Source organism: Rhinolophus sinicus, chromosome 15, assembly GCF_057876585.1.
Source record: "Rhinolophus sinicus isolate RSI-liver-muscle chromosome 15, RSI-T2T, whole genome shotgun sequence".
Lineage (NCBI taxonomy): Eukaryota > Metazoa > Chordata > Mammalia > Chiroptera > Rhinolophidae > Rhinolophus > Rhinolophus sinicus.
The window spans coordinates 6,637,142-6,661,692 of NC_142515.1; the positions used below are offsets into that span (position 1 = coordinate 6,637,142).

Here is a 24,551-nt window from a genome sequence, read left to right on the forward strand (position 1 = left end):
TTTCAAAGCTTCTGTGGTGAGACCTTCTTTATTCTGCATTGCTGGTTCTAGGACACACTTAGCAGAAAACCCAATTCACTGTATCATACCCTAAAACTTAAAAAAAAAAAAGAAATTTAACCCACTTGAAGTGGAAGTTGCCCTCAGATACATTTGTTTCCTGGCTTATAAATATCTTGACTATGAAACTAGTGAATGTACCTTGTAGAAAATTTGAAAGATAGAGAAAAACACAAAGAAGAAAATGAAATGAATCCATAGTCTTGTCTTCTGGGGATAACCACAACATTTTGGAATCTGTTTCTCCAATTTCTTTCTTCCGTGTACGTGTGTGTGTGTGTGTGTGTGTGTGTGTGTGTGTGTGTATACAAGGACAATTTTACAGGTGTCTTTGTAGATCATACACACACACACTTTTTGCAAATTGAACCAGTCCTGTTTTATAACCTTCCATACTCACTTAACATGCTGTTGTTATTTTCCTATGTCATCAACCGTTCTTTCACAAAACTAAGTTTTTTTCCATTTTGTGATGGAGTCATAACTGCCATCCTGTGTTTTAATATTCATGTTATTTCCAGTTCTTCCCTGGTGGGGAGCAGTTCTGTCCTGCATCCTTGCATCTGAGTCCTTTCACCTACTCCTTCAGTTCATGTTTCCGAGAGGAGGAACTACACAAAAGGTGTTCACTGTTCTCTAGAAAGTTTGTACCAACTTGCACTTTTACCAGCCTTTACATATAGTCTTGCACCCATTTCCTGCAAGGGTATGTGTTGATTTATGGGAGCTTTTTCTATATGAAGGACAAGGGACCTCTGCTTATACATTGCTGTATAGTGTAGTTAAGAGCCTGGGAGCCAAACTGAGTTGAGTTCAAAGCCAGCCCACTGCTTACTACCTGTGTGACCTTGGTCATGTGATTTAACCTCTTCGTGCCTCAATTTCCTCAAATATAAAATAGAGATAATAATTGGACCTATTCATAGAATTGGGATAAGATAACTTGAGCAAAGCACGTACAACCGTGGCTGACACGTAATACATGCTCAGTAAGGGTTAGCCACTGCTTTATTAAGGTCCCATTGAGGGAGCTTTATAACAGTCATTCATTTGAGTGCTTTTTACTAAGTTATATAGTGCAGGAGTCACATGGACGTGGGAAAATTCATGAAGATAATAAGCTAGTGATTGAGGTTTGAGAAGTGCTATTTTGAACCAATAATTTTTTTGGCTTTATAAGCAATACATAAAGAACAAACTATTAATTTTCCATGATGATGCAGACATAGTGATTATCAGTTATATTGGATTATGATTCAAATTCATTAATTTCTTGGGAAATGTTGGTGGGGCTTCGGGAATTCAATGATGAAAACTCAGCTGCTGCCCTGTGACATTAGCAGTGTGGTTTGTCCTGTTTGGGGGCTGGAGTGGGTCGGATGAGAGGAATGGGTGTGGGAGGAGGGGTCTTGGGAGGCTTTCTGAGACCTTAGCCAGCTCTGGTCAAGCTCGGGCATGACAGGTTTCAGTCAGTGTCCACTGATACCCAGTTCTCTGACGTTTCCTTTGTCTGATCTGCTGGGACCTGGGCAAGAGAATCTCTGCACTCATGCCTTGCAAGGGAGAGCCACCAGCTAGGTTGTGAGGGTCCCAGAAGATTCTCCTGGGAGCTTTATTCGGGGCATGGGCCCTTCTGCAGTCCTGTCAATCAGAGCCTCTGGGGAAGGGTCTGGGCATTTTTTATAAGCTCACCAGGAGAGTCTGATGTTGGATAGAGTGAGAACTATTGCCTGGAGGAGTCCAGAGAGCACGGTCTGAAGGGTCTTCTGTAATGGGGGTGTGACCGAGCTGTCCGAGGGTGATTAGATAAGGCTGAGATTAGCTCCTTTCCCAAGACCCTAAGAGAGGCGTGCCCCTGGGGAGCCAGTGACTTCTGAGACAGGCAAAGAGCCACTGCAAACACACTGTCCAGCACACCAGGAAGCTGACTCCACACTCTCATTGATCAAAGGGAATGTCAAGTTCAGAAAGGTGAAGGAAAGAATGTCTGGAGTCAGAGCTATTCAGTTTATAGGCAACAATGAAAGCTAAAGTTCAGAATGGCTGTGAGCTTGTCCCTGGCAGGTCTTGCAGAATTCTGGGCTTCGCTTCCAGCAGAGATCACAGCCGGCCAGATAGCCTTGGCTCTGCGCTCCCCTCTGCCAACTGGTGACGCCTGTCCCAGCTCCACTTCCTTTCTCTGGTGGGACCCCAAACACCACCGTGCAACTTGAATTTGTATTACACTCTTGAGTTTTCAAGTCAAACGGAGGTGGCATAAAAATTGTGCCTGGGGTTTTATGTCACACTTGATTTTCAGATTCTAACTTGGACACCTAGCAGCTGTTGAGCTCTGTTTAAGCCTCCTTGAGTCTTGGTTTGTTTACGTGTAAAATGGAAATAATAGCGCCCATCTCTCAGGGTCCTCATGAAGATTAAATGGCAAAATGTCTTCAGAGGGTCTGGCTCAGGGTAGCTGCTTACACGTTGGCCCCGTCGCTCACCAAATCACTACCCTTTTAAAATAATTTTTATGACTTGACTCTCATAACAGCTTCCTCCAGACAGATTGGAGGCATTGGGGTTGGGGGGTTGGGATTGAAGGTCCAGACTTAGAGTTCTAACGGATACACTGACTTCGCCCTGTAACTCAGGGCCACAAAGACCTCCAGGACATTAAATACAGTGGACACTCTGAGTTCCTACGAGCTGGTGTGCGTAGGTGATAATTCATGGTGGTGAGGAAGACGAGGACAATAAATGTGGGCCAGAGTGCTCAAACAGTTTTGTAAAGTGGCGGCAGTGCTGAGGACTTCAGCATGGAGAGATTTAATCAGTTGTGTGTGTGCGCTCGCATGTCGGATGGAGGTGTGGAACCAGGCCGAGCATCCCGTCTGTCTTCACCCGTCTCCTTGGGAACGGAGCCCAGGCCTGGGGAATGACACCCGCTCAGCACAGGGTGTCCTTAGAGAGCCACGCAGCTTTTAAGAGACAAATAGAGTCATCTTTGACGGCTGCCACTCTCTTCCCTCCAGATTGTGGCTCACCTCCAAGCTCCAATTAGTATCTTCCTGAAGTGTTCTTTTCACACCTTTTTCATGTTCTCCTCACCCACATGCTGCTGAGGATCAGTGTCTTTTTCCTCTTCGAGACAACAGGAAGTTGATTGGATGATTAAAGGGTTTTGTTTGTTTTTGTAGGAGGGACAGGAGCTGTCCTGAGGAGCTTTTCCTGGCTGCTGTTGGAACCGGTTGGTCCCAGAGCTGAGTCCTGGCTGGGTTTCTGCAGTGCAGCCTGGCTGGGCCTCAGAGGAGGGGTGAAGGGCTGGGGCTGAGTCTCCCACTGAATCCAAGCGCTCTCTAAACCTAGTAATGAGCTCCTCCACGGACATTATAACTGTGCTTATAATGCAAACATATTACAGTCTGTCACTCTGGGGGTTCTGGCCTTGTTGCTTTCTTGTTGCCTGCCAATATCCAAATTAAGCTTTGAAACACTTGTTTCTCCTCCATTTTACGTGGAGCATCAAGGAAGCACCCGTCTTCCTCAGTAGAGTTTCTAAAGGATGGAAAAAAGTCCTCCATGTTGGACGGTGACAGCTCCTTGGACAGGGGTAGGATGTTTCTGCGAGAATTTAAAACCAAAGGAATTCTAACTTCTTGTTCCAACTTTGCATTGCTTCTGGAGTTCTTTGGCAGAGTCCGCTGGGTTTTTGGGGAGGGTGTCACTGTGCACTGCTCAGCCCTTCCTGTACCGTGTGTCTCTGTGTGTGTCTGTATGTCTCTAGCACAGTATTCCAGCAGTTCTTGCAGAGTCTGTGGCATGGGTGGGAGGGGGTACATGTTCTAAGTACTCGTATGTCTGAAGATGCCCTTCATCACCTTGACTGATGACTGACAGTGGATTCTGGATTCCAGTTTCTTTTCCCTTGGCCCTTGGATGCCCAGGTTGCCAACGAGAAGTCTCGCGTTAGTTTGATGATCACTGTCTTGGGATGCTGCCGGCAGTCATGGACAAGCAGAGACTGTAGCTGGAATGGTGCCGTGTGTCTCCTTCTAGCCTCGGCCCTTCTAGAGTTCTGGTTTTGAAGACGTGGAAGTGTCCTTGAGGTGGGTTAATTCATTCTGTGGATTTTGTTTGGCTGTTTCCCGTCTTGGGGTTATCATTTTTAGCAGCAGTCCCCTCCTTGTGCCCAAAGTCCAGGGTGCACCTGAAAACCTGAAGTGCTGTAGATGTCACTGCAAGGACCAGCAGGCGTCCTTGAGTGTTGGCCCGAGGGACTGGGAGCTGGTGGCCAGATACTGGTGGCCAGATGCGGCCAGCCTGCCATTTCCTGCTGCTTTCTTGTGTTGCTGTTCTGTCTTTGCCAGCGCAGGGTGTGGCCGGATGGAGGAACAGCCCCCATCCCCTTTGTGGGCCTCTGCACGACTGGGCACCTCAGATGGTTTGGGCTGCTGTGGGGGCACAGGGTGCCCCTTGCCCATGTGGCTCTGAGGCCTCCAGGCTGCTCTGTATGCTCCATTTTCCTTCTGGCCTCTACCTTCCTCCTGAGTGTCTTTGCAGGTTTCTTAGTGCTTTTGCCGTTGAGTTGACCTGCCGAAAATCTTTTCCCAGGGTAGAAAGGAGAGAAAAACGAATCGGGTTGAAATATACTGAAACTCCTCAGAGTCAAGTATTTAATACAAAGAACATTTCAGTACTCTGTGTTTTGAATGAATTTAGAATGTTTAAATCAAAAGGTAATGTTCCTGCCCATTATTTCCCTGTCCTGCAGTGTAGGAAAATCCTTCATTTTCCTAAATGTGGAGGCTCCTGTGTCAAACTTCCAGTATTAGTCATTCGAATGGGCCTAGGAACCTTTGTCAGGAAAAGGGTGATTCTGACCTGGGAGATTTGCCTCATGGATCTTTGCATAAAGGGATGAGGGACAGACAGTTTGTGCTTAAAACTACTTTATACTTCAAGTTTTCAGTAATTACAAATCTGATTTGGGAAGGCGGGTAACTCAGATGGTCTAACATGCAGGTTTTTGCTGAGCTTAGTGGCACACGGCACCACACCCTGCAGCAGGTAGGTGCCCTGCGGTAGGTAGGGATGCAGGACATGCTTGCTGAGCTAAATTGCATTGATGGTTACGGGAAAGGAGTGAAAGTCAGTGTGAAACAGATGTGTGGTGGAAGGAAAGCAGTGGAGACTCTCCAAGGAACAAGTAGAGAGTGGAGATGTGGTGGAGTAAGGGCAGCCTCCTGAGCGAAGGCGATGCCAGGGCTGTGTCTCTGACCCGACTGGGACTTCTGCCATCTGACTGTGTGGGGACAGTACGCCGAGGAGGAGGAAGTCGCTACAACCTTGGGAGCTTCGTCAGCAGTAGACTGAGGAAGACCGTTGGGACATGTGCTTCAGCTGCAGTAGTCACATAGTCACAGCCAAAGCCACAGGAGCTACCAGGGCTTCTGATGCTAAGCCGGCTTGACGGATGGAAGGTCGTGGAAGAGTTGGTCTCCAAAGATGCTCACGAGTGGGGCCCTGAGTTAAACTATGTACGTGTGTGATTTGATTGCTGCTAGTGTAGAGGGCGTCTGTGACCTCTCGTGGATGAGGCCTTGGGTGCTCGCTGTGGGTTGTTAGAGAAGGGAGGGAGGACTCTTAGCGCGTCAGAGGGAGGAAAACAAGGGAGAAGGAAGGGGAGAAACGAGAAAATATTGTGTTATGGAAGCCATGGGGGTCGGGGGAGGGGCGGGAATAGCCGAGAGAGCAGGAGAAAGGGAAAAGCCCCAGGAGTCCAAAGATGGAGCAGAGCCACCATCTGCCAGACAGAAGCCAGCGCGCACAATGCAAAACTTCAGGAAAGGAATGAGTAGAGAGGAAGTCGAGGTGGAGGGTGTGGAGCCCCGGGGTTGGGCTCTGAGGGAAGGTGGTCGGAAGAACCGTTCACGCCTCAGCTACACAAAGGCTGAACATGGCCGATATTTACCCGCAGTGCCAGACAGGCAACTCCACATGCCTGGCCCATGTGTGTGTCAGTTGTGAACTGGGGACCTGGCACTAATCCCCCTGCTAACAGCACCCAATTCTCAGTGGGCAGAGGTGTGATGAGATGAGTCAGGCCGTCTCCAGGAGGTGCGACGTGAGGTTGAGTGATACCCCTGAGAAGTGTGTGTGATGCTGTGAGAATCCATCCCTTCCTCTGGTGGCACATAGTGTGTGGTTTCTGCATCCTGGATGATGAGGCCTCTAGTGGCTCTGCCCTGTACCTGTCCTATGTCCCTGCCTTGTCCCTTCTGCGAGATTCCTGCCATCCCTCCAATGATTCTCCTTCTGGCTTAACTGCTGTTGGTTTCTTACAACCAAAGGAGCCTCACCAGCCCTGTGTGTCAGAAACTTTATCTTTGCCTGTGAATGGTATGGCATTTTCTCTGTGAAACCATCTCTAGCTTCTTTATTAATAGCATGGATGACGGAGAAGGCATGCAAACAAAACTAACTTCTCTGAAGACAGTGTCATCCACTAAGGAAAACAAAATCCTTATTAGGATTCACTGAAGACTACGTTTGGGAGCAGGCTGAGTGCCTGTGTGTTTATCTGGGCTTCCCACCAAAGGCGTCATGAGCCAAGCTGTGGGCGGATGGAGTGGCTTTTCTAGCTTCTGCTGTCACATCATGTCATGAGAGAACAGGAGCGGACATTTGTCTGACGCAGTAGCTGACAGCCTTGCAGGCTGCATGGAACACCAGTCTTGCCAGGAGTACATGGTGGTCTTGCCCCTTGAGAGGGCAGACATTGAGTTGATGTTAGATGTGCACGCAAGAAGCACCCCACTTATGGGCACTTTCTTTTCACCCCCCGTGTACCTTGGGGAGAGGATATGGCAGAGCTTCCACCTATCAAGAGAAGAGCAATTTTGATGAACAGGCAATTTTATTCAGGTAGTTCCTTTTTGAATTAAAATATTCATATACATACAAGAAGTTTTCCTTTTCAGGGAGAAATGCTTTGGATAGCAACTGTTGCTGTATTTAGCTGGTAAATAATACATATGTGTGTCTGCCCATCTGTCTGTCTCTGTCTGTCTGACTATCAAAATGATACAAATGGAAGGTGTTAGCTGGACGCAGTATGTGGAATTCACCACCTGCATTGTTTTCTGCAAAGGAAGGAGGGACCTAGGGGATGGGAACATGTGCAATATGGCTACGAAATAGGTTCACCAAAATGGCGGCAGATCCTTTTTGTGTTTCTGATGCTTGATTACGTGGGAACGTTGGGGATCTGAACTGAGCACCCGGATGTGGAAGGGCAGAACCAGTGCCCTGTTCCCTGATGGGGTCTGAAACCAACGCTGGCAGAATGGAAAAGCGCGGAGGCCATTCTCAGGACACGGGCAATCGTCCAGCAGACCCACCACCCAGCCAGCTTGGTGGCAGAGTTCAGGAGATGCTAGTTATTCCTGAGGAAGCGGATGTGCCAGGAGCAAGGTGGGCTGGGACTTGGTGACAAAGAGGAGAGGGGAGCAAGCGGGATGGGGGGTAAGAACGGGCCACAATGGAGCAGCAACTCCGGCTGAGTTGTTGAGAGCTCAGGGTCAGAACCAGGTTCTAAGGGGCAGGTTGAAGGACATCCTGGGGTCCAGCCTCCCAGAGACAATCAGCAGTGACCTTGACTCGCACGCTTCACTCTGCATCCTGACCAGGGACTCTGGTATATGCCAGTGACCACCAGGATCTGAGAGCCCAGGGAGGCAGGTAGCGCTGAGAGAAGGTGCCGCTGCCCTGAGGCCAGGGTGGGGTGGCACGGGGCTCCCGCTATCCTAGCTGGGGGGCTGCACTGCTGCTATGTCAGCGTCACAGGTTCTGTGACTGCCATGGCTGGTAGAGGCAGGCAGCACGGATTTCTGGGTAAGTTGGGTAAGAGCCTTGCTCAGCCATCAGATACTTGAAGTCAATTTCCAGTAGGCAGGATGGAGAATTACTCAGTTAACATTTGGAACCAGGAATGTCCTCCAGGCCTAGGAGGTGTCCAGGGCAAACCTGAGTGAGAGGCCGGGTTATGGTAACTAGGTTACTCTCTGTGGGGTCAGCCTTAGGATTGGGGGTGCTCGCTGCACAGACCCCTGCTGGCTCTAAGCTCCCACCCTTGCTGCATGGCCCCTTCACAGGCTCGCTGCATGGACCCCCGTTTGCCACATAGCCTCTCACTTACTGCATGCCCTACCCCTTCAATGCGGTTCCCACTCACTGCATGACCCCCGTCCCCGTTCGTTCACCTCATGGTCTTCGTTCAGTGGACCCGCTTGCAGCGTGGCCCCCTCTCAAAGAAGCCAGCCATTGCTCACGGTGCCACCTGAAGCTGAGTTCTCCGGCAGCGTCAGCAGGTAGCAGTGGCACCATTTACCCCTCCCTTGCTCCCCACCATGCTGAACAGCAGCACCTCTGCCTCCTGGGGTGTCACAGGTGGCTGATAAGTATTTACCCATCAAGGCAGCCTCCCTGCAGTTGTGGGCAAAGCTAGGAGAGCATCGTTTGAAAACCTGGAGGCTGAGAATCTGAGGACCAGGAGCTGAGGTCCAGCTCTGCCTTGGACCACTCGCCTCAAGTCTCAGGATTCAGCTTCCTCTTCTGAGAACTTAAGGGGAGGATGAGATAGTGTCTCAGGTCCCAGCAGGTCTCACTTTCTTACCCAGGTGCCCGCCGAGCACCCCAGGCTGCCCACTTCCCAGGCTCCTCCAGCCTCCTGAGATGGGAGGGGCCTTTCCCCTGTCATGGTTTGTCATGGAAGGACAGACACCCCCACGTCCCCAGGTGCGTGGGATCCCTGGGACACTCCCATCTCAGTAGTGACCCACAAGGCTAAAGCCTTATTACCTGTGGGACTTTTCTAATACTTCTAGTAGAAATAGACTTTGTCTACTTCTACTGCAGGGGTTTTTGTTTTCTTCGTCCAGGGTTGGATTTGAAGCAGACAGCATCACTTGGAGATTTCTAGCCCCATGACAGGGTGTGAGAACAGCAGCCCAGGAGTCAGGAGGCCTGGGTTCCAGTCCCAGGGCTGCTATTAAAGCTCTTATCTGTGGGATGATGGGCTGGGCTGGGCCTTGCCGAGGGCGTCACCCAGTGCGGGCATCTTGTTCTGGGGCAGCTGGGATCAAATTGGTTCGAACCCATTCTGAAAGTGACCAGTTTTGCCAAGAACAGAAGACAATAGATTTCTTCTATTTCTACATTATTTCTACATTTCTTCTATCTATACTGCTTTGCATATTAGCATGCACAACATAAGGGCTAGAGCTGCTGGAGTAAAATGAACAAGTTTTAATTAATCTGCAGAGGTCAACCACAGGGTTGCTCCGAAATTCTAACCGGTAATGCTCCCTGGTTGAGTCACGCTGTGGCAGGAGCCTTAATTGGAAACAGCCTCAGACAGTAGCATGGACAGCAACAGAGAGAAGGAATATCAGAGCAAAGACACCCAGAGAGGAAATGCTGAGAAGAAGGAAAGTCGGCATAATGCTGACAGTCGAATCAACAATATTTGTCCCAAAACACTGGGCGTGCCCGTGGGAGGGGCTGCGATGATGACTGGGAGTTCAGGGGAAAAACAGAAGAGTGCGTGGCCAGATTTTTCTTCCAACACCTGTCCTTGATTTTAACAAGCATTGTCCTTTCCAGGTTGCCCACCTCTTGGTCTGGAAACCTTAAAAATCACAGACTTCCAGCTGCATGCATCCACGGTGAAGCGCTACGGCCTGGGGGCACACCGAGGGCGGCTCAACATCCAGGTACCAGCGCCGGGGAAGGATTCTGAGTGCATGGCTAGTTGCTCGGGTCATAGACATGCAATGGTTCGTTGAACTTGGATCAGACACCGTGCACGGCGTTTAACATGCATTAGCCCTAATTCTTACAATAGGAGGGGCATTGCTGCAGAATCCTTATCTTACAGAGAGGGAGAGAGTGAGAGAGAGCGAGCCCTGAGAGCCATGATAGGTGTCTTCTCCAAAGGCTGCTTAGTATAAAGGGTGCTACTGGTACCTGGACCCCAGTCAGTACACGTCCGTGTGATCTGTCTTGGAAAGAGCAGGAGGAGACTCCTGAACCCTTGTGGGCGGGAGAGGCGAATGAACTCTTAAAGTTTGAACAGGAGTAACCATTAAAAATCCGAGTGCCTCCCGCACCTCGAATGGGCTCTGATCATCCAGTAAATAAAGTCAAACCCAAGCAGGGCTGGATCCAGATGGGCATGGGCTGTACCATGCGTTAATTAGAGGAGCTGTCATCTGACACCTTAAACGCTTTATAAAAGAAGTTATCCATTTTTAAAGAGGAAGTGTTCACATTTATCCACACTTTCAGCAGAAATGGAAAGGCCCTGTTCATTCTAAATTTGTGGGGTGAGGTGTCGGGAGGTGAGGGTTGTGTGCTCTCAGTTGGGAATTCCACTGGTAGTGTAGATAAGCATGCTGCGTTCAGACCTTGGTCTTAACACACCTAGATTTTGGGACCTTTGCCACAATTATCTTACATGTCTGAGCCTCAGTCGCCTCATCAGGAAAATGAAAGTCCCAGGCACTCACAGGATTTGTTCAATGGTGAAAGTAGCTAATTGATCATTTAAAAACATTTCCTGGGTCGTCTCACTCCTCTGCTTAAAGGCTGCGGTAGCTTCCAGGTGCTCTCGGGACGAACTGCAGCCTGGGTCTGTATGATCAGCCCTCTTGGTGCTTGTGTGGCCCTGTCCCTCCTGAATGATGGTTCACTTGTTTCCTTGGGTATTATCTGCCTCTCCTTGAGCAGAGGCCCAGGTTAGAAGGGGCTTTGTCTCTTCTCCTCTCCTGTCCCCCATCCCGCCCCGCAGGCCAGAATAGTGCCCAGCACACAGGAAGTGCACAGAGCGTGTTGGATGAAGACCTGGGCTGAAGAGTAGGTGGCAGCTACTTGCTTCCCTGCTTTCTCTGAGCTACAAAGGAGCCCCCGTTGGTGGGTTGGTCGTCCTGCAGGAAGCGGCGGCTGGGCTGTCCTGATTTCCTGGTCTTCTGTCCTGTCTCTTTGGTCCTTCACCCACAGGAGGTGCACACCAGGGAGAAACATGCTCCCTGGGCTAAAAGTGTTGGCAGACACATGCTCCTGCTTCAGTCGGGATGAAAATAGGGGGTGATTGAAAACCACTTCAGCTCTAGTTGACCTTAAGGGGATTTACTTTTTCTTTAGTGGTATGTCATCTACCCTGATGCCCTCTGACAAAAGCTCTGCACCCCACGTAGGGTGTACATTGCTGCTGTCACAGCCAGGTCCAGGCCAGCCAAGCCCCAGCCCCTGGGCTCCCCCGCCCCCATGGCTTACGTGGTGTTAACCACAGAGAATGGGCTGTTGCCAGCAGCCTGTGTCAGGCCTTCAACACATAAGTCACTATAAGATTGGGGACCCTTTTGTGGTTCTTGCTTTGCAGAATCAGTGCCCAATGAAGCGCGATTCCACAGTCACAGGTGCTCCAAATGCATCTTCCCACATTTACCGTTTGAAATGCAGTCTAAAAATAACCACGTCTTGTCTCACATGCGAGTATTTTGTAGGCGTTTCAAGCTACTGGGATATCATGTGCGAGAAACACCAAGGTGTCAGAATTAGAAACTGTATTTAAATGCCATAAGGCTGGATGTGTGTGAGTGTGTCCAGCCCTTTGCCGACCCTGCTCTGGGGGTGCGTGTGTGGTCCACCCAGAACTCGCAGGCTCACAGGCTTGATGCATCCTGGTTCTGCTAACAAGCTGAGTGGCCTTAGTTAGGCAAGATGCCCGCCTTCTCTGAGGCTGCAGTATAGTCCCACCACCAGTTCTCCTACCTTCATGGAAGGTGAGGATCAAAAGGCATAAAGGGACAATTGTCCTCAGTAATTCTCAGTTGCCATGTTCATGCCATTAGAATCCATCCACTCAGCTGACCATTGTGAAGTGCCCACGACTGCCAGGAATTGTGCTGGGCGGAAAGCAAGGATGGAAAGCTCCAGTTTATTCTCATTTCGCAGGATGCCTCCATCTCTAGCAGAGGGGGAACGAGCTCGGCTCTGATATTGTTGGCACTGTGCCAAGTGCTTTATGTGCATTATTCCTCAACACAAGTACAATTATTATTATTACATCTAGCTTCTAGAAAACAGACTTGTTTGGATTGGTAGAGTAACTTGGTTAAGATCTCCCGGGAGAGGCAGGATGCGAATACAAGCTGCTTTAAGCCTGGAGTCGTTGCCCCTGACAACTCCACAAAACCGCCCCCAAGTCAACAGATAGAAGTGTTCTGAGCTCATCTGGGATGATTATTAAGCCGCGTACATCTCTTTCCTGACAATTACCTTACCTTGATTTACTCATCTGTCACCTCCGCTAGATGATAATCTCGCAGATAGTGCGATCCAGTTTTTCCGAGTACCCCCCACTATCTGAGCACAGCGATGCACACAGCGACGGCACATATGTCTCTGCTTGCTAACGGTTTCTGGTAGCGGCTGCAATGCTTCAACGTATCGTGGCTGCTGTAAAGACGTCTTCCTGGAGGGGGCGCTGCAGCCTGCTCTGCTATCTTGTGTGTTTTGCTATCACAAATTTGCTCACGTGATTGGCAAATATGGAATGATGTCATTATGACACAGAAGTAGCATTGGTTCATGTGTCGTTTTTTGCCAGTACACTGATTCTTTGTGGGACCAGGCATTCGCAACCTGACCCCAGAATGCGCCGACCCAGCTGAGTGCAGTACCTTCAGAAGGTCTTCCGTCCTACACGCTTTTGCGTGCACTCTGTTTTAGGATGCTTATCGCTTAGTTTTTTTGCCCATTTTGTCCTTGCCCCACAGCTCAATGGCTTCCACTCTCCCTTCCACCCCCTTCCATCGTACTGCCTTCAACCATTTTTCGTAAAGGTCAAATCCTAGCATTATAGCTGTATTAAAAATTTTTAAAGCAATTTGACATGTCTCCTTAACTGTGGTAGTATTTTTTAGGATTGATTTTTTAGTCTTCTGATTACAGAGCCACATAGATTTTGAAGCCTATTTTCCCCATGAACTTGGTTTATATAGTGCAAGATTTTACAGATGATGAGCTTTCACTGAATTGCATTTGCCACATTATAGCGGAAACACCTGTGTCTTTGTCTTAGTCCGTTCAGGATCCTATAATGTAATACTATAGACCAGGTGGCTTATAAACAACATAGATTTATTTCTCCCAGTTCTGGAAGCTGGGAAGTCGAAAGTCAAGGTGCCAGCAGATTCAGTGTCTGGTGAGGGTCCACCTTCTGGTTCATACATAGCTGTCTTCTCCCGATGGTGAAAGGGGCGATGGAGCTCTGTTATAAGAGCACTAATCTCATTCAGGAGGGCTCCATCCTCATGACCTAATCACCTTCCAAAGGCCCCTCCTCAATACCATCACCATGGGGGTTAGGTTTCAACATACGAATTTTGAGGGGTCATAAACATTCAGTCTATAGCATTCTTTCATCTTCATTTTAAGCACAGGACTTTGAAAGGGTAAACGCACCTTCTAATTCAACTTGTAACTTCTCTTTTTTTGCAAAGGGAATTTTGCTTATGTCAATTTAATAATGTGAGCTTAGAGAAGAACCCCACATTTACATTTCATTACACACATCGGGGCAAGATAGATCTTCTAAGAATTCAGGGAAAAGATCTCAGCTGAGGTTTGCCCTTTTACCTAGGATTGTCCTTGCTGTGTGCCCAGGAACCTTACGTACTAGCACACTTGTGAGGTTGTGATCTCATTTAGAGCAAACAGTCATTGGCATCTGCTCCGGGAGAAGTCACAGACATATTGGAAATTTCCATTCCAAATCTCAAAGAGAACGTTTTGGCAATGACCTCTAAAATCAGGCTTGGGTCATTTGCCTGTAGTTGGTTTTAGGAGGTAGCCCTGTATTCAGGTGGGTCATTTAATGGCAGCTCTTTACCTGTCCTGTTCCTGCAGAATCCACTGAGGACCCCAAGAGATTTTCCGTGGCTCATAAACGAAGCAAGGGGGAGGGGGAGGTGCTCTTCCCTGACTGGTGTGTCCCACCACTGTCATTGTGTGCATGCTTTCTTAGCTGGAAAACCTTGAGCAAATTGTAGCAGCACTTGACATTTCAAAGGGTTGGTTTCGATTTCATTCTTAAGACCCTAAAGGTATGGTGTGAGCCTAACATGTGATCCGCATGGCTGGAACTAACTCAGCATATCACCACGATTCCTGCCTATAAACAGGAATGTAAGAGAGTTGATGCTCAGATAGAGTTTTGGAAGAGCTGATGTTTTGAGGTCACAAGAAAAAACGGGGCTCTGCATTGACACTTCCAGATGTCTTTGTGATGCCTGGTCATGGTTATTTGACACTATGGACCACATCTTGGAGGTGTTAGAAATGACTTGGAGTTTGATTCTTAGAGAAGTTCACCTCTGGTACCCCCTTCATGAGCAACTGTCTGGGTATATTAATAGCATCTGTCAGAGCCATTCTCAGCACTGCTGGAATGAACCATATGGAATGGACCTTTTTAGTCATTCCCTCAAAGGACTTCGCCAGAGCACCTGGATGCTGCTATTAGGATCCACTTCCATTGTTCTGATCACCTGTTTACCTGAAATGAGGTATACGCCTTGAAAATGACTGATGCCCATGGCTTCAGATGTACCCTGCAGGAAGACAGGAAGTTGGTCATAGGACGTGAGACCAAGTTTTATCCTCATGTCAAAGTTCACGTGCATGGAGACATCCTACACATCAGTCTCCCTGTCCCCTTTGGCCACCTTGCCCAAATGTGGAGACCACATTTGTCCTGGTAGGAAGTAAGAGGGCAGCACCTTCGGCGGCGTCATTTTCTCAGGCATCACCCATGACCACCTCTCTCCCCTATCACTGGAGTCTTCTGACCCCAAAGCCTGTCTGTTCCGGTTCTCTGGGTGCTCAGCCTCCAGTCTGTTTCTGGCTACACAAACTTGGCTGTAACTCAACAAGTCCTGGCTGGGAGCTATCTATGTGTGCGGTGCTGTGGAGACAAAAACAATCACCATGGGTATAGTTTCTAAACCAAGGAATGTCCTGCTTGTTCCGATGAAGAGATTTTGTTCTGCATCTGGCATTAAGGAACAGTCTGGGAGATGCTGTTTCCATGCCAAAATGCTGGAATTTGGGGTATTTGGATTTTTATGGGAATAACAGGACCAAATATTTTAAATCATGACTCTCTTAGAAAATTCAAAATATTACTGTAACGGTGATAATGTGCTCTTCTTATTCTCAAGAAGCTTGCATCGTAAACACATGAGCCATTAGAAGCATGAAGACTAGAAGAACAGGGTAACAAGAGAAGACGGGAGACCGAAGTCACCAGGACCTTGGCCGGAAGTCACAGATTCAGGAACCGCGGGACTCTGGTTCAGATGTGGATTCTGTCCCAGTTGCTATGTGAATTTTTCTTAATTACTACCTTATTAAATTTCATTAAATTACTATTTCATCTTCTATATACTCGGAGGGAAACTGTTTTAGAGAGAAGGAAATTGAAGTCAGAGGCTGAAAGGACCTGCCCTAACCTCACAGCTAATCGGAGCAGAATGGAGGCTCAAATTCAAGGTTTCTGGCTGCGGGTAAGCCCGTTCTTCCTCTGCATCTCAGACCCAGGAGAAGGCTCAGTGTTCACCAGTGTGTCTTTTCCCAGAGTCCCATCTTTTGACTCATCTCCCTGACCTCCGGCCTGAGGGGCCCGTAGTACCTTCCAGGCCCACCTCCTGGCAGGGCCCAGAGAAGTCTGAGGGGTGTAGCAGTCTCCCCCTCAGAGCCTTGTGTCTATTCAGCTGGCACAATGGAGCTTACCTTCTCAAATGGTGCCACGTGGGGTGGGCCCTCTGGGCTGTCTGCCCAGCCATGCATGGGCCAGGCAGACTGTTTCCCAGATGTGTCCAGTTGGGAGTTGGTGTGCAGGCCATTCTGTGCTAAGCTTTCAATGGATACAACAAACTGCACAAGTGGAGAAACCAGCGTGGGGAGAGGACGAAGGAGAGGAAAGGAGAGGTGTAGGGAGAGAAAGATCAGAGCAGATCCTTTCTTTTTGTATATTCACTTCATTTAAAAAAGAAAAAAAAAAAGTGGAACTTTATATACTAGGCACTATAATAAGTCCTGGGGGAACAATGATGAACAAACACAGAAATAGTCCCTGACCTGTTAGCAAATATTTATGGAGGACCTACTATGTGCTGGATCCTGTCCAGGTGCTTGTGATACTTCAGTGACCCAAACAGACAATGATCCTGGCCACCTGAAAGCTTACATTCTAGTCGGGGAGGCACATAAAAGCCAGAGATGTAATAAAATATAACTTTTATAACATGCTAGGAGGTGATAAGTGATATGCAGAGAAGGGGAAAAAAAAACCTACAGCTGGCAGTGAGGGTCAGACGGGCCGGCTATGGGGAGGGGACAGGTCATAGTTAAAGGTGATCAAGGGTGGCTTCAGAGAGGGGTGATATTTGGGGTCAGTTGGCTTGAGGATTAGCAGGGAGTCAAGTTGCTGTGGGAAGAGCATTCTGGGTAGTGGGCATGGCTGGCACTCAGGCCTGCAGTGACAGCATGTCTGCATCAGAAGGCTTGTGTGGCTAGAGCACAGTGAGCAGGGGAAGAGGCGAGAGCCAAGAGGTAACACGTGACGAACTTTTATTCTTGAGTCAATTGGGGGATCCTTGGAAATTTGGGGGACAAGAGTGACATGCTTTGACTTACACATGCAAAGGACCAACCTTGTCTCTGTGCTGACCTAGGGGACCAAGCATCAAAGCAGAGAGGGCTTTTAGGGAACGACCTCAGCAACTCAGACAAGAGGTGGTGCTGGCTCCTGCCAAGACGGAGTGGGAGGCGGTGAGAAGTGCTTGCATTTTGGATCTATGAAGTAGCATTTTTCTGGCGAGGTACATGAGGTTTGGATAAGGGGTCAAGACATAAAAAGAGGAGTCAACGATGCCTCCAGTGCTTTGTAACCTGAAACGACAAAAATCTAACAAGGAAATGAAATTATTAAAAAAAAAATTTCGCCAGTGAATGCACAATTATAACCTGTAATTAATACCCGGAAGGAGAGGACCATAGGTATTCGTTTCCTGGGGCTTCCATAACAAAGTTCCACAAGCGGGGCATTTAAATCTTTATGTTTCTCTGAGAATTTAAATCTTTATTTCTAAATGGTATGTACCTATTGATAATGTGTTGATTTATAAGTTTTTGACTTTATCTTTTGAATTCTTATTCTGGAAAATGAGAATTGCAGCTCTTTTTTTACTACCTCTTTACTTCACTTTAATGCTTCCAATAAAATTGTATCTCAAATTTTGGGGAAATCTACTCACGTATTCAAGGTTTTCATTACTATGACTGTAAATATTTACTACTGAGGCAAGAAACATTGTAGTTTTGAGCCAAGAAGAATTTTTTTATATCATTTTTTTGACAAGTTTTTGTTTTCCTAGATCTGCTTATACTTTTAAAAACATCTCCCTATATCCTGCAGTAGGTCTGGGTCTTTAAATGCCCTTTAATATAATTGTCTGTGAGGTCAAACGGGTTCAGTATTTTTAGCCTCACTTTTGTTTTCTATGTTTCTGTGGCCATCCCTCCGGAGCCCTTTGACCCACTTGCTGTATTCTGGATGGGTTGCGTTCTGGGTCTTCTACACAGAGACTGTCTTGGGCCTCCCTTCATCATCATGCTGAGCCTTCTTTCCTGTGTTGGAACCCTTGACTTCTGCATGTGACAGCTACCACTCTTTGGTGTTCTGCCTCATTTTTGGTGGAGCACATCCTGTAATAGTTTCATGGAAACGGTGCATGAGAAATCCATTTTTTGAGGATCTGTGAACCTAAAATTGTCTTTATTTTACCACCCCCAACTGATTGATAGTTTGGCTGAGTGTAAAATTCTAGGATGAAAAATCTTTTCCTTCAGAATTTTGAAATCATTATCCCTCTATTCTTCTAGCTTGGATGTTGCTATTGAGAATTCTGGTGCCGTTCTTACTCCTTTTCACTTGTTTCATAATTTGTTGATTATTATACGTTATTCGCTTCCTCTTTGGGAGCTTTTAGAATCATCTCTTTATTTCTGAAGTTTTGAAGTTTCGCAGTGATGTGCCGTGTGTGAGTCTTATTTTACTCATTGTACTAGAAATGAATATGTTTCAGAGACTTAAGCAGTACAGATCTGGGACATTATCTTACAGTTTTGTGGGTTTTTCTTTTTTTGTAATTTCTTCTGCTAAAAATCTTCTGGATTTCTTTCTCTGCCTGTATTATTTTTCTCTTATTGTTTATTGTTACGGGAATTTTCACATTCCAAGAGTTTTCTTGTGCAATACTTTTTCCTTTCTAAGAATATCCTATTCTTATTTCGTGCAAGCAAGATAATTTCTTTCAAGGGCTATTAATCGTAGTTTCTTTGAGGTCTTCTCCTGTACTTTATATCCTTAATTTGTTGTTGTTTTTGTTGTTGTTGATTCATTCTAGGCCTGGCAGCACTGTGTTCTAAAGTTGGATGGAGGAAGGCATCTCAGTCTTCAACGTGCTGATGTCCACTGGGTCCCCTGTTCTTACCTATCACGTCGCACTGGCCCTCCCCTGTGTCTGAGCTCCCCACATCCAGAGCCTCTGTGGTTTGGGTTTTTTTAGAGAAAAATCTCAGCTCTTCTGTGAAGTGGGAGTTGGGATGTGGGAATCCAATTTTTAAAAATATACATTTTGAATCAATTCCCTGTTTTCATAGTGCCCCACCCTTACCTTCCAAGATGCCTAAGAATCTAGTTGTTGAGCTTTCTTAGGTTCTGTGTGGTTTGCTTCTCATTGTGGTGCCCCTTATGAGGTAACATTTCCTTCTTGTGCTGAGTCATTCAGGATCCCTCCATCTGATTTCTGTCTTCATATATTTTAATTCGGGGATTATAAATGTCTTCTAGTTTTGCCAGAGGTCAAGGTTGTATTTCTTTATCTTGTTTTCTTTGGGGGGAATTTTCAAGAGAAGACCACAGAAAAACCAACACTTACTCTATCATCTTGAAACAGAAAAATCCTGTTTGATTGATCTTAAATGGATGGTATCAGGTGTTCTCTTTGCTATGGATTTATTAAGTCTCACATTTATCTTAAGCAAAATTTATTCCATTATATGCATTGATGGTTTCTTTAAAGTAAAGTAATGATGCATATAACCTAATTGCCTTGAGAAAATTACATTAATTCTCTATTTGATATTGTAATACAAATAATCATTCTGTGTAGTAGAGTTTTCAAGACAAGCTTATACCTTAAAGAATCAAGCCTTTTATTTCAACAACTTCTGATTAGGATTTCTCCAAAATTTATGAAGTACTTCTCTGTGTTATTAAACAGAAAGGGGTGAATGCACCCCTTTCTTGGTTTCTCAGGGACATCGTACGAATATCATTTATTGCAGTGTGGTGTAATTTGGTGACATCTCTGGGGCTGATACCTCTTCTGTCACTGAATTCTCCCAGGAGCTTGCTTTATAAATTTATAATTGATTTTGCAGAGGTGGCTGTCATTTTCTAGAAGAGGCTGTCATTTCCCTATGAGTCAGTTTCAGGAAGGGCTCTCCTATTACCTGACACCTTACTACATTTAACTGTCTAGTGAGCTCAGAAAGAGCTGAGATTGGCAGCAGAAGCAAAATATCGAGGCTGGTAAACGCAGGAACCTTAAATTGCATTCTAGATCAGTCAGTAGACTTTGGTTGAATGCCAGCAGGCTAGTTCCTCCAAGCCCCGGCTGTGTGGCAGCTGTTCTCGTCTCCTTAGCCCGTGACCAGACAGCCTCAACCTTGGCACAGCTGGCATTTTGGGTGGGGCTGCCCTGTGCATTGTAGAATGCTAAGCAGCATCCCTGGCCCATGTCTGTTAGTGCCAATAGCATACATCTCTCCCAGTTGTGATGGCCAAAAATGACTCCAGACATTGTCATATATCCCCTGGCGGGCAACATGGATTGCTGTTGAACACTTTATACTATGGGTCTTTCCTGTTTGCAGATTTTATAACTCTATTCTGGATATTTGAAGTTGTAGAAAATGTACAGCACTGAACTGGAATAGTATTGTAATCCCTAGAACTTTGTAAAATGCAAAGTAATTTGAAAGCACCAAATCTCCACGATTTGCCAAATATTCATTATTTTAAATACACTGATAATTGACATTTATCGAGCACTTTTTTGTTTTCGGAAGCCCACGCTAACTGTGTCCGGCCCTGTTGTAAGCTCCACCCTAAGGAAGAAATGATCACTGTCCCCACTTTAACAGGTGGGGAAACCAAGGCACAGAACATTTAGTCAGATCACCTGAGTTTAGACAGCATGTAAGTGGCAGAGCAGGATTCACACTAGGCAGGGGGCCTTCAGAGCACAAGCTCTTAACCAGCAATGTATGACTTTCAGATGCCAAGAGCAAGACGCAAACTCCATAGGGAGGCATCAGTCTGTCTGTGCGTTCTAAGATCCAAGAGGGCAGGGCTGCCCATGTTTCTACCTTCACCATCCTACTGCCTCGGCCACTACTTGGCACATAGAGGCACGGTGAAGGTTAATTTCAATAAATGAACGGAACTGTTCTCAACACCAGTCTCATAGGCCGTTTACGAGAAAAGAAGAACCACAGCAAACACTACATGTGTCTTGTGGTTTCTTGAAAGAGGAGGAGCTGTGAGGTTCACGGTCATTAATGTGTCGCAGGTCCCTCTCATTGGGAGGGTGACTGCCTTCAGTGAAGAAAGGGAGTGATGGTGGAGTTGCGGCCTTCAGGCTGGGGTAGTGCTCTCCTGTTGGCTGGCAGCATTGGGAAATGACAGGTCACACAGAGCGTCACCATCATTTTCACAACGTGCACTAAGCACAGTTAAGAACCGGTAACGCACACTTGCAAAATTTATCCTTCTTTGGGCGGTTCTAGAAGGCAGAACCCTACAGCAGCTCTGGGTCCTCATTACAGACACCCCGTGTGTTGTCAGACCCTGAGGTGCTGCTTAATTGAGAGCTTGGGTTTCTGGAGAATGTTGACTAATAGCTTGTTTATTCACCTTCCTTTGAGATGGTAATGCTTTTAGAAGGCCATGATATGTTGGTATTCTGACAGTTGCCCTCAAAGCTCTTTCGAGATTGTTGCAGGAGAGGATTGGGAATGCACACGCTGTAGTTTGGTCCTGATACAGGCGTGTGTTAGCTGGTGCAGTGATGGAACCCTTGGTCAAGTTGCTTGTCTGCAGTAACTGGACTCTGAGTGTCACATCACCACTGCCCGTTAAAATTAAGGCTCCCTGGAATCGGAGCCCTTCCCAGAAGTGCTCAGAGGTAGAGAAGATGGGCTACCTATCATTTTTCTCTTTGAAGTATCATACAGGCTTTTTCTCTTCTGATTGTGTACTTGTGAAATAGCCATGGGTGAAGGGGATTAAGGCAGAAAGGGTCTTAGTAAACCAAGCAGCTTCACTCGGTTCCTGTGTCCTCTTTTTTTTTTTTAGGTTAGAGAATTTGCTCTTCAAATGGTGATAATACAGGGAAAATTCCAGAGCAGAAAGTTCACCTACCTTGTAAAATTCAGATTGGAGGATTCTTTGATAGCAATAATAGTTGATACTCAACACATCAAGTGACTTAAATACTAATAAACATATTTACTAGGTAAACTTAACCTTCAGCACCTCGTGAAATCTTACCTCTGCTTTGGGGCTCTCTTTCTTGGTCTCCCCCAGACCCAGTTAGCTGTGCTCTCCTTAAATGCTCCCATAACAGTTTGCTCCTATTCTGGAAATAACACATGCCCCATTGTGTTCTCATTTATCTATTTTCATGTCTTTCTTTCTGCCCGGATGGTGAGCTTCTAGGAGGGAACAATTCACCTTGTATCCCCAGCACCTGGCATGTGTAGGCTGGGATGTAGGAGACGGTCTGTGTCTGTTGGATGAATGAGTAATAGGAAAACTCATTAAATTTCATCTTTCATACTGGGCGAGAAAAGGACATATCATATTGAAACATTTCTAACTTTTAATAATAAGACACTCCCTTTTATGATTTAAAATAAGGAGTTCAGGGCACAATGATTTTTTTTTAATCCCTTTCTTCATTTTCTCCCCTTCGGCCCCTTTGTCTCAGTCTCATGAAAAATAAATTACCTTAATTTTCATTGATTCCGGGTCTTTCTGAAGAACACCTCTCTTTCTTTTCAGGCGGGTATTAATGAAAATGACTTTTATGATGGGGCGTGGTGTGCGGGAAGGAACGACCTCCATCAGTGGATTGAAGTGGATGCCAGGCGTCTGACCCGATTCACTGGTGTCATCACTCAAGGAAGGAACTCGCTGTGGCTGTAAGTGTGCTGGACCTGTGCTCTGTAGACTCGGTGCCTTGGGTCTAGTGTCCTAGGGTTTGGATGGAGACGGTGGCTGCTAGGAGGTATGTGGTGATAGGCGATAGAAGGGAAGAAAGTCGGAATGTGGACAGGAGGCTGGGTTTGCTATCAACACAAGTCCCACTGGGAAGGTGCATCTCTTGAAACGACACCCTCTCCCTTACAGGAACAGAGAGAAGGATTCACTTGGTAGGTTAGGCTGAGTTGACAAAAGTGTAATCAAAACAACGCAGTTTAGACGGGTGGCTGCCATCTTGGATGGTAAGTTATTGTTGCCTTGACTGAACACAGCTGGAGGTAGGAACTCTGGACAAGCCGTGAGCAACAGGGAGTGGGGCCAAGCCACTGTCCTGGGATAGAAGGTATGACTCTTCCAGACTCTGGGAAGTAGGACTGGAGGTCTAGGCAGGTTCCCAAATAAAGGATTACTAGAGAAGTGGTAGAAGTGAAGGATGGGCCAGTGTGAGGGCTGAGAATGAGATGGATTGATCAGAGTGGAGCTTGTCTGTCAGGGCTGGGTCAGTAAGAAGATGAGCTGATAGTGATCCTGAGAGAGGTGGGCTGCATCCCCTTAAAACTCCATCACACGGGACATACGCACAATGAAATAGTATTCAGCTTTAAAAAGGAAGGACATTCTGACAAAGATGAACCTTGAGGACATTATACTGAGTGCAATAAGCCACACACAAAAGGACACTGTATGATTTTATTCACATGAGATTCCTAGAATAGTCAAATTCATAGAGCAGAAAGTAGAATGGTACCTGCTAGGGGCCGGGGGGAGGTGGGGTGGAGCATGGGGAGTTATTGTTTAAGAGTATGGAGTTTCACTTTGGGGTGATGAAATGTTCTGGAGATGGATGGAGGTGCTGGTTGCACAACAATGTGAATATATTTAATGCCACTGAATTGTACATTTAAAAATGGTTAAAATGATAAATTTTATATTATGTACATTTTACTATAATAAATGAAAGAATATATGTTAAAAAAAAAAACCAACCCAAAATAACCTCTCCACCTCAGCCTAGGGCTGGAGATGGATTACGTATTCGCAATCATATTAGGTATTGCAATTATGTTATTTTTAACTTAAAACATACCCATGACATTTTCATGCTGTTACTCAGACTTCATAATGATCATTTTTAATAGCCTATCATTTACACAGCCATGCCTCTATCACCATCTCAATTTTCAATTATCAAATCTCATTTTGCAAGAAAGCACTTTCATAGTTTTTTCTTCCTTTGAATTATTTCCTTCATATAAATTTCCGGAGCTGGGATAATTCGTGCATTTGACAACATTTGCTTATATGTGTTGATGTTGTGTGTGTATCGCATTTTATTCACTTTGCTTTTCAGTAGGAGTTATGCATTGTGTTTATATGCGTGATTTTTGCTCTGTGGTATGCGTTTTGCTCTAATCAGCGGCTTATTACCATGACAATCGTTTCACTGTTTAGATCCTGAAAGGCAAGCGTTTTGAAAGAAAAAAAGTTGCATTGCTCAAAGAAAATGGAAACTTGCAAAGAAAGACTGATTTGAGATTATCCACAGGGGCAAGAGTGGGGCTTTGGCTTCAATGCTTGAATATTAACCTGTCTGACCATTATCATTAGAGATCCAGTGGTCGGGTTATTATTGGATTAGAAAGAAAGCAGCATAGGAATAATGCTCACATTCCATTTCAACTAGAAACATAAGAGGGTTTGGGTGAATGAGAAATTGCAGTAGAACAATATCTTTCTTTGACTCAGCCTAGGAACGTCGAAGACGGAAGACAAGGGACAGAATTGCTTTTAAGAGTCAGTTTATTTTTTTTAATGTCTAACTGTATTGCAAGTCAAATTATTCTTCTAGGACAATGGACGGAAAGCTGATGGGTTTCATTTTGTCTGACCTCCTGGGGTAGGGCTGTCTGCACTGAGAACTGAAGAGGAAATGGGGCAAGGATACATTTTGGTATCTGGGCCTTTTTTCCCCACAGGCACAAATAATGCTGGAGGCACTGGCATCATTCCAGTATGACTAGGAAACATGTCACCAAGAGATGTCATCAAA

At 46.3% G+C, this 24,551-nt stretch overlaps 1 protein-coding gene across 1 annotated transcript in view; it reads left to right on the plus strand.

Annotated features, from left to right (window-relative positions):
• CPXM2 (carboxypeptidase X, M14 family member 2) overlaps nucleotides 1–24,551 on the plus strand; it is a 98,515-nt gene that overhangs the window by 15,320 nt on the left and 58,644 nt on the right. The window contains exons 3-4 of the mRNA XM_019742217.3: nucleotides 9,706–9,815; nucleotides 22,301–22,440. Of these exons, the coding sequence (XP_019597776.1) occupies nucleotides 9,706–9,815; nucleotides 22,301–22,440 (250 nt within the window). The remainder of the gene's footprint in view (nucleotides 1–9,705; nucleotides 9,816–22,300; nucleotides 22,441–24,551) is intronic.